Below are 13,233 nucleotides of genomic sequence, written 5' to 3'. Positions count from 1 at the left end.
TGAAAACCAGCGGTTTTAAGTGTGTGGTTGTTTACCCTTGTGATCACCAGGCTGGACTGGGAGCTGTGGTGCTGCCCTGCCCAGAGAGGACCATACCTCACATTGCTTGGCTGGGAAAAGATCAAAATTCAAAATGCAAAGTACAGTTCCTACTGAATGCACATCACTTTCATACCATTGTAAAATCAACATATTGTACATAGAACCATCGTTAAGTCAGGGACCATCTGTTCCGATCTATGGTCTCAAGATTCTATTTGCTAAGTAGATATTCTAAAGCAAAAAGAAACTTTGAAGTCTGAAAAGTAGAGCAGTCAAGCTTCTCCCTCCAGGACAACTCAACACTACTGACAAGGCTCCCCTTTTTCCCCTGAAGTTCTTTCTCCCTTGTGATGGAGTATATAGCCCTTTTGCTCCCCAACTTCTCTGGACTCTCTCTAGTTCCACTGTCTCCTACACCCAGCAGCACACCAAGGCCTACCCCTCCAACTCCTGCTTCTCCTGCTCTCTACTACAGTAATAATTTAATCCATACGAATAATTAGCAGAGCTGGGACTTGAACCCCTGCAGTCTGGCCCCAGAGTCAGTGGTCCTAACCATGGTGCAATGCTGTATCTGGCCAGGAATCATAGCTCATATCATCTATCAGCAGCCATCATATGATGATAGGATAAGTCAGTTATTAATATATTTATGGCATTGACAATCAGCAGAACAGGAATTCAGAGCAGGAAGGGGGGTTCAGTTGCCAGGAAAGGATATATAAAGCCATCAGTCTTCACCACATCCTAAAGATGGAAGATAACAACAGACAGGAGGCAAGAGAAAAGATTTTGCAAAGCGGGGGAACCCAGGGAAGAAAGGCCCCATATAGGAATTCACTAAGCTTCCATATGCTTGGCGGTGGCCTTAACAGTCCCTGCCAAGACCTGGGCTTCTGGGATGCTTGTACTACGTGCTTCTTTTTGCAGAGCCAAACTTCATCATGTCTCCTACCTAATCCTGCCTCTTTTCTTTTTTTCTCGTATCTCCCAACAACTCCTTTCCATTTCCTTTGCCCCTTAAATAAACCTTTTCCTACACCTTCCCCAAGAGGAAAAAGGATTTAGAAATAAAGCTGGGGAAAACAGAGGATGACAAGTTTTCTCTGGTTCACCTCTGTCTGTTTGAGTGGTACCAACTGGCCCATGCCAGCTTCTAAATAGGCCAAAGATGGAAGCCAGGCAATGGGGCTGATAAACAAAAGCATGTTTATAATTCCTTCTGCAGCCAAAGAAGGAACTCAGTAACCTTTCACGTTAATCATCCCATTAGGTCATTGGATGTCCCCAAGAAGCAAGGCTTGGCTGAGAAGCAAAAGATAACTTTGCAGCTGCAGGGCCCAGAGATTCCAAAGGATGGATGTCAAGTTTACCAGCATGATGCTCACATACCAAGTTCACCAGCATGATACTCACGTACCTTGTCTGGCGCAGAGGGATGGGCAGGGACACGCACAGGAAAGGGTCGAAGGTGTTGCTCTGTTTCAGGCAGTGAGGACAGGTCAAGGAAGATCTGTGAAGGTGGAGGATACACATTAAAGTTGAATTGCAACTTGAACAGTTGGGCAGTTCCTCAAAGAGTTAGAGCCACCATTGCAATTCCTCTGCTAGGGCCATACCACAAAGAATTGAAGACAGGTATTCAGATCTTTGTGCACAAAGGTTCAGACAATGTTATTCACAATAGCCAAAGGGTGGATACAACTCATGTGTCCATCAATGGATAAATGGGTAAACAGAATGTGTTACAAACACGCAATGGATTATTATTCAGTCCTGAGGTCCTCACACTTGCTATATAAATGAACCTTGATAACATCATGTGAGTAAAAGAAGCCAGACACCAGAGGCTACATAATTTATGATTCCATGTATATGAAATACCAGAGTGAGTAAAGCCACAGGGAGAGAATGCAGATTGGTGGTTGCCAGGTGATGAGAGGAGGGAGACCTGGGGAGTGGCTGCTTCATGAGTACCAGGTTTTCTTTTGGGAGTGATGAAAATGGTTACGAACTAGAAAAAAAATCAGTGGCTACACAACATAATGGGTGTACATGCTGCCGAACTACAGCTTTAAAATGCTTAATTTTATGTTATGTGGCTCTCAATTCAATTTCTTAAAAAGGAAAAAGTTTAATCATATGTGTGGGGGTTTCCCTGGTGTTCCAAAGGCTAAGACTCTGCTCCCGATGCAGGAGGGTGGGCCTGTGTTCAATCTCTGGTCAGGGAACTATATGCCACGTGCTGCAACTAAGACCTAGCACAACCAAATAAATAAATAAATCTTAAAAAAAGAAAAAAACAGGCCAGAGTACAGACTGGTGTATTTAATGTTCAATCACTCTCTGCCTCTGGTGAATTTCCCTTTGGGAAAACCATGGCAATGCTGTAGTAAAAAGGATGCACCAGGCATAGAGTACCAGCCAGCAGGGGGCCCTGATATTTGTGGGCACTCGTCTGCCACCCTGTTTCTCTTCCTCCCTCCTCCCAACCTCACCCGTCACATACTGTGCCATAACACAGACCTGAAAGATGTCCTTTGTCATTGGCAACTTTCCAAACCCATTTCACATTTAGGCGGACCAATGAGACGGCATGTTGTTCTTTGACTTACTCATTTTTAAAAAAATCTACTAAAACTAAGCAAGGCTGAATTTTTCTTGCAGATGCACCCTAGTCAACCAATCCAGGGACACGACCTTTAGATGGAGCCGTGAATCTCTGGCAGGGAGCAAGAGATGTATAGTTTGGCAAAAATATAGAACGACCTAATTTTGTATTTAAAGAATAAAGAAAGCATATTGTTTTCATAATAAACCAGAGAGAGGACGTGAGAGGCACCTGTTCCTCAAAGGATGAGAAATGAGGATGATGAGTATGACCAGATCAGGGGGAGAGGGTAGCATCACTTTCACAGAAAACTCCAGAGGTTACGAGGCTCCAGCTACACCTCGGATGTGGCCTAGAGGGGTCCTTTCGTCCTTGCCATCCCCTCCAGTGTATCACAGTCCTATCCTACCATCTCCGAGGCACTCACAGGAGAAAGGACAGAAAATCACCCCAACGCCCTTCACGGTTCACTTGCCCATTTTCCCCAAGCTATTCATCCTCTCTGTCCAATTGCTTCTGTTCCAAAACCAGCCTCTCATCTGCCGCTGGAACTCAGAACTGCTGTCTGCTCTCCATGGGTTACAAATGCCCCGAAACGACACTGCTCGTTTCACACCCTGGCCTCTCACTGCCAGTGAATATCCATCTAACACCTCCCACCCAGCCAGCTTCACCTGCTCACTGGCTGGTGAGATGGATGTTCACACCGGCAATGGTAATTAAGACAATGCACAAGCAAGATGTCACCTCTCCAAATCTGCGATCTGAAAAACACTTCTAAAACGTACTCTGCCTAAAAGGGAATGCCACCTGTAATGGGAACCAGATTAGGATTTCTGTGAACAAAAGCTATGAATGCCGTGGAGAGAGGAACATACACACACACACACACACACACACACACACACACACACACACACACTGCCTCCTCTAGCCAAAACTCCAACATAGCAACAATCCTTGGCTATTAAACTTGCAGATGTTTTCAAGCCATGATAATAATTGTATAGAATAACCAATTATTCGTCCTCCAGTCCAGCGGTCCTGGACGTTTTTGGCACCAGGGACCAATTTTGTGGAAGACAATTTTTCCAAGGGAAAGGGGTAGAGGAGGGATGGTTTGAGAATGATTCAAGAGCATTACACTCACTGTGCACTTTATTTCTATTCTTATTACATCAGCTTCATCTCAGATCATCAGGGATTAGATCCCGGAGGTTGCGGGACCCCTGCTCTAGCCTACAACCTCCAGCACCCTAATACTATTCTCCCTTCCCTCCTCCAGCCAAAGGCAAAACCTCAGCCCCCTAAAAAGGGGACAGCAAGGGGAGATATAGGGAGAATCTCAGTGAGCAGGGGACCTCTGCACTAACCCATAATAGCACTTCCAGCTTTTGGTTTCACAAAGAAGACTGATACCAGAGGGCATCCTCCCCAGGAAAAGAGACTGAAGAGGGTCCAGATCAGCAAGGACCACACCCAGGGATTCCAGCCTGGAACTGGCACCCACTGATGGCTGCAGAAAACCACTGCTCAGACCTCAAAAGCCCTAACCTAGATGGATGTCCCTAACGATATTTTTTTTCTTTACTCTGGACCAGAAGGCAGAAAGCAGCTATTTTTAGCTGTCACCAATCCTTTTTTTTTTAGCATGAATATCTCGCTTCTCACTCACCCTTCTACAGCAGTCAGCCCAAAGGGTGCTTACAGTCCTTAGTATCACATCAGCTCAAATGTCACTTCTTCAGGAATCTGTCCCTGACTCACCTTTTTACCTTGTGACACTGTGATTTATAATAAGAAATATATATTTATGTTGAAAAGTATGTATATTCCTGGCACAGAGCTCCTGAAACCGTTGGAATTTCCTAAGTGATGAGCGCAGAAATAAAGGTAAAATGAGCATCTTTTGCTATTCATAAAAAACCCCTTACGACCACACCTGAATTTATGCTAAGACCACAGGATGGGGACTGGTTGTCAGAGGAACCCAGCGCAGGACGAGGACTTTCAACTCCACGTGCTAGCTCCACATTAGGATTCAGCTAGGCTAAGATCCCACATGCTGCGGGGGCGGGGCCAAAAAGAAAAGAAAAAAAAGAAAAGTAATGTAAAGGGAAACAAGAGATTTTTTCCTCTTTTACACTCATAACATGCACTTCAAAACTCCCCCAATTTTTCCTTCAAAGCACCTGCCAGTTATACAACTATGTAAAAACCCAGGAGTCACCCTAGATGTTCACAGTTCCCTTGGTCCCTCCCACTCTTACTCTTCAACCCACTGGCAAGTCCTGCTGACTCTACCTGCCAAACCTGTTCCCCATCTACCCACCCTTTCCCTCCATCTCCATCACTGCCAGTCTCCATCATTCTCCCACTGGGAGCATAGCACATCAGCTGCTATTCCAGCTCCCAGTGCTGCCTCCCTTCATCACCAAAACAACTAGTTTCTTTTCTTTCTTTCTTTGTTTTTTGGCCGCAGGCCACAGCAAGTGGGATCAGATCCCCTATCAGGGATCAAACTCATGCCAAGTACAATGGAAGCTCAGATTCTTAACCACTGGACAGCCAGGGAAGTCCCAACCAGCCAATTGCTTAAACGGATAATTAGACCACAGGCTGCCTTAAACTTCGAGTGGTCTCCTATGGCCCTCAGGCTACAAACAACCCACGCTACCAGATGCCCATCCATCTCCAGCCTCGCCTCTCCCCACCCTTCACTACTTGGCAGTTCTCTCTTCCTTGAACTTGTATCACTTCCACCCCAGACCCTTTGCTGCTTTTTCTGCCTGGAATACCCTGTCCCCAAGTATCTGAATGGCCAGCTTCTTGTCACTCAGCTCACAGTTCGAATGTCCCCCCTGAAAATAAGCCTCACCTGGTCACCTTATTTAAGGTCGGCTGCCTCCCCAAACTCCCACGTTATCATTTCACTCCTTGTTGCATATTACGTGTGTGTTAAGTCCCTTCCCAGGTGGCGCTAGTGGTAAAGAACCTGCCTGCCAATGCAGGACACGTAAGAGACGTGGGTTTGATCCCTGGGTTGGGAAGATCCCCTAGAGAAGGACATGGCAACCCACTTCAGTATTCTTGCCTGAAGAATCCCATGAACAGAGGAGCCTGGCCAGCTACAGTCCAAGGATCACATGGAGTCGGACCCAACTGAAGTGACTTAGCAGGCACATATGTATACCATCTAACACTTCCCCCGATACCTGCTTTCGAACTGTGATGCTAGAGAAGACTCTTGAAAGTCCCTTGGACTGCAAGGAGATCCAACCAGTCAATTCTAAAGGAAATCAACCCTGAATATTCACTGGAAGGACTGATACTGAAGCTGAAGCTCCAACACTTTGGCCACCTGATGCAAAGAGCTGACTCTTTAGAGAAGACCTTGATGTTGGGAAAGATTGAGGGCAGGAGAGGGGGTGACAGAGGACAAGATGGTTAGGTAGCATCACTGACTCAATGGACATGAATTTGAGCAAACTCCAGGAGAGAGTGGAGGACAAAGGAACCTGGGGTGCTACAGTCCATGCAGGTTGCAAAGAGTTGGACACAACTTAGTGTCTGAACAACAAACCCCCAATACAATGTTACTTAATAAGAACAGTGGCTGGGGTGTGTTCACAGCTCAAGTCTCAGCACCTAGAAGGGGGCCTTGCAGAGTCTATCTAAGTTTATATTTTTTATATCCTTCATTATGCTGGCAAATCTAGAACCCCAAATAATGTGTTAAACTCAGCTCTCTGGTAATAAAGAACAAACCAGAAAGATCTCATCCACTTCTCAGCAATAGCCTGGGGAGATCCTAGGCCTTCACTTTCATATTTTACAGAACCAACTTCACCAATACCCCTCCTTCAAGTGGGATGGGAGGCCCAGGAGCCAGCAAGAAAGGAAAGAAATACTGAAGGTTGGAAACAACAGGAGTAGGTGCCTAACTGTGATTAATAACGGGGGAGACAAGGGAGCTTATGGTTTCTGTTGTTTTACAATCTCAGGGTAAACCTGGCAATGTGAGGCTGGTTACCAGCAAACAAGTTTGCTGAAGCTTTAGGCAACCCATTTTAAACATGCTCCATTCTTACCTGTATTGTGCTTGGAAGTGGCTTTGCACAAAGCTTTGGCCCACAGAAAGCGGAGCGGATGGCGACAGAAGGTTCTCAGAGGCCTTCCTGGCTTCAGATTGAAGCTGCAAAGAAATGAGGGGAGGAGACAAAATTAGCCATGCCTCCCATCACTCCACTGCATCCAGACCAACAAGACTCCACCTCCTCCTGGGTCCACAGCATCCCTTTCGGGGACTAGACCTGCAGAACCAGGCTTTCCATGTTGCTTACCATAATCTACTGCTCCTTCAATCCCTGGACCTCCCCAGTTCCCTGAGAGAGTGACAGAGAAAGGAAAGAGACAGAGGTAATATGTGTGTGTGTGTGTGTGTGTTGAAAGAGCATGATCCTTGGTGAACACTCACACGTATTACCCCAGCCCCAACCATTACTTCTGGATTAACAAACCCATTCTTTACCCCCATGCTTTCTAGGAACCCTGTGTCTAAATGTTTCCTGTACATTTCACTTGGATGGGCTGTCATCACTTCAAACACACCCACACCAAATCTGACCATCTCCCACCTCCTAAACCGCTCCTGAACATATTTTCCAGCGAGCCATTCTTCACGTAAACATCATCTTTCTCAGACAAAACAGGTTTGCATCTCAGAATAATGAATGCGTCAGCCTCCTCCCACCACACTCTGTCCTACTATATCCTTCTCTGAATTCCCATACATATGAGTGTCCCATTGCAGCTATAATAAATGGCCACAAATGAGTGGCTTGAAACAATATAAATGTGTCCTCTTGTAGATTTCAAGACCAGACATCCAAAATCAGGGACTTCCCTGGTGGTCCAATGGCTAAGACTCTGAGCTCCCGATGCAGGACACCTGGGTTCGATCCCTGGTCAGGGAACTAGACCCCATATACCACAACTAAAAGATTCCACAAAAAAAATAAATAAATAAAAGATTCCACATGCTGCAAGATCCGGTGAAGCCAAATAAATAAGCAGATACTTAAAAAATAAAAAGGAGGGAGGGACTTAATCAAGACACCTTGTGTGACACCCTGTGTGCACAGCTCATAACTGAGCAGCTGATGGGGGAGGGGAGGAGACAGAGGAAGCGGTACACAGGGTAAATTCCAAGCTTCTGATCTGGTGCCTGGAGAACCCCTGATCCAGTAACAGAAGTGTGTGCGTGCTTGGGGTGTCCGATTCTTTGAGACCCCATGGACTGTAACCTGCCAGGCTCCTCTGTCCATGGGATTTCCCAGGCAAGAATACTGGGGGGGGCTGCCATTTCCTTCTCGAGGGGATCTTCCCGATCTAGGGATTGAACCCTCGTCTCCTGCATTGGCAGGCAAATGTTTTACCACTGAGCCACCAAGGAAGCCCATTAACAGAAGAGGGAATGGCAACAGGAGAAAGGGGAAGTTGGGGGAGGGGAGAGCAAGCCAAGTTCCAGGCAGAGACACCGAAGGACAAGTAATGAAGGGCTCAGAGGAGAGAGAGAGACTGTGGATGCAGAGCGGACGCGGGCATTTGGGGCTGCCCAGGACTGTCTCCTTTTCACTGAGAGTAGCCCTCACTTTGGGAACGTTGAATTCAGTCCGAGGGGAGGGGGCAAGGCTCTTTCATCGGGGATCCTTTCCTCCCTCACCAAAGAGACTGGCACGTGATCCAAGCAGGATGGATGAGATGTCCCTGCTCTGCGTGTCGATCACAGGCAGGCTGATCCACAGGCCGCAAACTGAGACTCCGGCAGAAGTGCCCAGGCCAGAGGATTGAGCCGTTCCTGCCACTGACACCCCCCCCACACCCAGAGCTGTCTGGCTCAAGAAGGTTCCCAGCCTGGTCTTCAGCCTTCATTTCCATTCTTCACACCTGCCCTTGGCCTTCCAACTAATCCTTTTGTTGTTTGAGTTGGCTGATTGGCTGCCTTTCCTCACACCAAAGACTTCACAATGACCCAGGCTGCTTCTCCATCAGGATGATAGGGCAGTGGGACTTCCCTGACAGGCTGGTGGTTAAGACCTTCCAATGTAGGGGGTTTGGATTCGATCCCTGGTTGGGGAGCTAAGATCCCACATGCCTCATGGCCAAAATAACTAAAACAGAAGCAATACTTTGAAAATGGTCCACATTAAAAAAAAAACAACTAAAAAAGATGATAAGGCAGCGTTGGGAGCGGCTGCAGACAGGACCGTCCAAGGATGGGGATATAAAGAGAAAAGTCCAAATGAGGCTGGGGTGAGAGGCAATGGAGGGTCACTCACAAAGCATGGTCTATCAGGCAGGTCAGACCAGGCTGGGGTTACCCTGTCAGCTGAGTGATCCTGACTATCTCCCCGAGGCTTGTTCCACACCTAAAAGGGAGAGGAGTATTACGTCAGCTCAGGGAGTCATCATTTAAATAAAAAGAGACGAGGGTATCCTGCCTGGCACATAGAAGGTGCTTAATAGATGTTAGGTTCCTGGTCCTCTCCCCAGCCTCCATCCCTTTCTTAATCCTGCAAGAGTGGCATTTTCAGTAAGATAAACTGCCCAAAATATTGCCGGTGTCACATTGTCCACAGACTGTAAAAAGATGCCCTATTCACCAGATGAAAACATTTATTGTTACATTAACAGAGAAGAAAGTGGTCCTCATGTTTCCTATTCTGGTTTCAAATAAATTGAGCTATATGGCTTTCATATGTTTGAAACAGAAATAGCCTCAGAAAGAAAAATTGTTCAGAGGTACACAGGGGACAGTCTCTTTCCTTCTTGGAAAGCGAAAATGAAGTTTGTGCCAAATAGTCCAACAGCTCTGCTCTTCTACCTTGAAGCATTCACAGCCAGCCCTCTGCAGGCAGCCCGATTTTCTGAGAGCAAGTTTCAGGAGGAGCTTTGACTCCAGACAGAGAAAAAGATCTTTCCTGGCCTCAATCAGGTCAGATGAAGAGCAGGGCAAGCTCCTCTCTCTGGCCAACAGCCAGCCACGGTCTTGTTGGGTCGTGGGTGCCTTCTTGACACCCTTGGCCATTAAAGGAACAGAAAGCAGCCAGCGTGACTGAGAATCATGAGTGAAGGGCAGACACCAGGCAGAGATGTTGGTGGGTCAGCCAATTAGGGCCCCATCAGCTGTATAGGAGTCTGGCTTCTGTTGTAAATGCAACAGGGAGCTGCCTAGGGAGTTAAAGCAGGAGGGTGATGTGACCTTATTTCCTTCCTGAAAAGATCCCTCCGGCTGCGGCATGAAGAACATAGAGTAGTGGGGCACACTGGAAAGTGGAAGACCAGTTAGGGCTACTTTCACGAGGGTTTTGAAACTGTAACAGATTAGTGACTTAAATAAACTCACTGTCATCTTAAAGACAGGCTGAGGCTAAGAAGCCCTGTTCTAAGAGTTGAATTTTCTAGCTTTGCATCCTGGCTCTTCTACTGGCTTGCTGTGTGACTTGGGGCAAGTTACTTACCCTCTCTGTGCTCTCCCCCACCTCTATGGGATGCTTTTCCTGCCACCAAAGGACGAAAGAGAAGGATCGAAAGGTAACTGGGAAGGCTATTTATCCCTCTTACTTGCCAGGTAGGAAGTGCTGCCTGGCATAGGCAGGGAGTGGGGAGGAGGAGGGGGAAAATGAGACAAGAAGCCTTTTCTTTTTTTTCTTGTTTGGCCACATGGCTTGCAGAATCTTAATTCCCTGACCAGGGATCAAACCCGTGCCCCTTGAAGTGGAAGCACAGAGTCTAAACCACTTGACTGCCAGGGAAGCCCCAGGATGGTTCTTTTCAAAATAAGAAAACAGGCTTTCAAGCTAGACTCCCCTTGGACTTGAATCCTGACTCTGTCACTTCTTAAGCTGTGCTGCTTCAGGAAGGTTACACAGCCTGTCTGATTCTTGATTTACCTTATGCCAAATGGGGATAATAACTCTTGTAACACTCCACAAATGACTGTAGCTATTCATACTGTGTATAACACTTCAAGATATGCTCTGAAAAGTACAGAACAGGCTACAATCACTATCTTCCCCGTCCCATGCATTTGGCAACCTGCTGTCTCAGACATAAGAACTCTTTCTGCAGCTCTGTCAAGCTCTTCGCTTCTACATTATACTCTGGTTTAAAAGAGTTTCTTCAAGATATACATGGTGATGCTCTCCTTAAAGCTGCAACTTGTCATTTTAAAAGAAAAAGAAACAGAGACAACAATTGGCTGTGCAGACAAGTTAAAGGAAAAAAGTGACTTGGCATCTTGAGCCATTTTATTTTCAAATAAACATTTTATGTATTTAAGGAGTGCAGCATGCTGATTTGATACACACCAAGGTAGTGAAATAATTACTTCAGTCAAACCAATAAACATATCCATCTCCTCACATAGTTACCTTTTCGTGTGTATGGTGAGAGGACCTAACATCTACTCCTAGCAGAGTTCTAACACTCAATACAGTATACAGTATTATAGTCACCACACTGCATGCTAGCTATTTAGATTCATTCACCCTACAAAACTGACTGCCATTCAATCTCTCTCTCATTTATTTATTCATTTTACTATAGTTTATTTACAATGTTAATTTCTACTGCACAGCAAAATGATTCAGTTACATATATATATATATATATATATATATATACACACACACACACACAGACACAAACATTCTTTATTGTATTCTTTTCCCTCATGGTTTATCACAGGATACTGAATATAGTTTTTTTGTGTTATACAGTAGGACCTTGTTTATCCTTCTGCTAATCCCAAACTCCCAATCCATCCTTCCTCCCCACCCGCCTTGGCAACCAGCAGCTTGTTCTCATGTCTGGGAGTCTGTTTCTGTTTCGTGGATAGGCCCATTTGTGTCACATTTTAGCATCCAATCTTTATTACCCTACAATAATAGTCTCCGAGCAGGTAGCGTAAAGATGGGAGACTAACAGGTGAAAGATAGAAACACTTACAAAGGGCTTTTTAATTGATTGACAAGAGGGATGGGAAAAAATGGTCCAGACATAAAACAAACAAACAAAACAAGTAAAGCAGTTCTTGTAGCTGGTTCTTGATCTGGATCAGTTTTGAGATACATCAAAAGTAATGTGCGACTGATTCATTACCAAGGCTTGCAAAACAGTTTTTAAATTACAATGGATTATTCACGGACATTGTTTTGATAACTTTGCTCACTCATGGTATAATAAATTTACTCACTTTTCCTTCCTTAAGTGAGAGATAAAAGGATAGAACCCAATATTGATCTTTATATAGCAAAGCCCATAGAGTATAACTGATGTATCAACTGACTGTGGCTATTACAAATGATCATAGGGCTTTCTTACTCCCAAAGGTTTGAGGTTTCATCCAAATCTGGGAATGCTGAGGGCACACATGAAAAGATCATCCATCCTGTGTCTTGAGAAAAATGATTGGGAATCACTCTGCAGGATAAGTAACTGAGAAAGCAGAGCTAAATTGGTAGCATTTGAAAATAATAAGCAATACCACCAACGGCCTCACTGTGCCACTAAGGCATAGGATACTGACAAAAAGGAAATTTTTTTTTTTTTTTGAACTTTAAACCAAACAGAAACCCTATTCACCGAACCACTGGGATTAGAGAGGATGAGGAACAGCAATGGGAGGAAACATCTGATCTAAAACAAACGGGGGCAAAAAGGAAGGCACAGGGAATGATACCGTGTGAGCAGCAGCCAGAATACACAAAAATCTACGGAGCTGAATTTCAAGATTTAGTTTTGAGGAGTTGAGTAAATGTTCAAGGGAAAAAACTAAAATTGAACACAATGTGTTTTTCGAGGGTGACTGACCTTGTCGGACCCCGGCCCTCGGGAGGAACCCTCCAAGTCCTCGTGCACGCGATCCAACAACCAGAGCAGGAACTCCAGGGCGTCGTGCTGGGCATTGCCTTGGAACTGAGCGCCATACTTGGAGACTGCATTCTGAAGGAACAGAGAAAAACCAGAGGGGCAATGTGGCCTTTCCAACAGCCAAATACATACATCTCCACCCTTTGGAAGGTTCTTTTCCCATATAGGTCATTATAGGGTATTGAGTAGAGTTCCTTGTCCTATACATTTCTGCTCTGTATATAGATTCATTTGTATAACTTTTTAGATTCCACATATAAGTGATATCATATAGTATTTGTCTTTGTATTTCAAGAAGCCCGCTCAGTTGTGTCCAACTCTTTGCGACCCCATGGACTGTAGCCCACCAGGCTTCTCTTTCCATGGAATTCTCCAGGCAAGAATCCTGGAGTGGGTTGCCATCCCCTTCTCCAGGGGGTCTTCCCGACTTGGGGATGGAACCCAGGTCTCCTACATTGCAGGCAGATTCTTTACCGTCTAAGCCACCAAGGAAGCTCACTGACACGTAAGTAATATCACATAGTATTTTTTTTGTCAGACTTATTTTACTAAGCATAATATTCTCCAGGTCCATCCCTGTTGCTGCAAATGGCAGTATTTCATTCTGTTGTTTTCTTGGCTGAGCAATATTCCGTTGTCTGTTT

The 13,233-nt window shown here is 45.4% G+C and overlaps 1 protein-coding gene across 2 annotated transcripts in view; it reads right to left on the bottom strand.

Annotated features, from left to right (window-relative positions):
- Positions 1-13,233, bottom strand: part of USP43 (ubiquitin specific peptidase 43) — a 48,742-nt gene that overhangs the window by 26,774 nt on the left and 8,735 nt on the right. For both annotated transcript variants that reach the window (XM_069603527.1, XM_069603528.1), the window contains exons 2-4: positions 12,530-12,661; positions 6,745-6,848; positions 1,463-1,555 (exon numbers count right to left, since the gene is read on the bottom strand). In XM_069603527.1, coding sequence (XP_069459628.1) covers positions 1,463-1,555; positions 6,745-6,848; positions 12,530-12,661 — 329 coding nt within the window. The remainder of the gene's footprint in view (positions 1-1,462; positions 1,556-6,744; positions 6,849-12,529; positions 12,662-13,233) is intronic.

The sequence above is a fragment of the Ovis canadensis genome, chromosome 11 (assembly GCF_042477335.2).
Source record: "Ovis canadensis isolate MfBH-ARS-UI-01 breed Bighorn chromosome 11, ARS-UI_OviCan_v2, whole genome shotgun sequence".
In the NCBI taxonomy this organism is placed as follows: Eukaryota; Metazoa; Chordata; class Mammalia; order Artiodactyla; family Bovidae; genus Ovis; species Ovis canadensis.
This window is presented reverse-complemented; position numbering and strand designations above follow the sequence as displayed.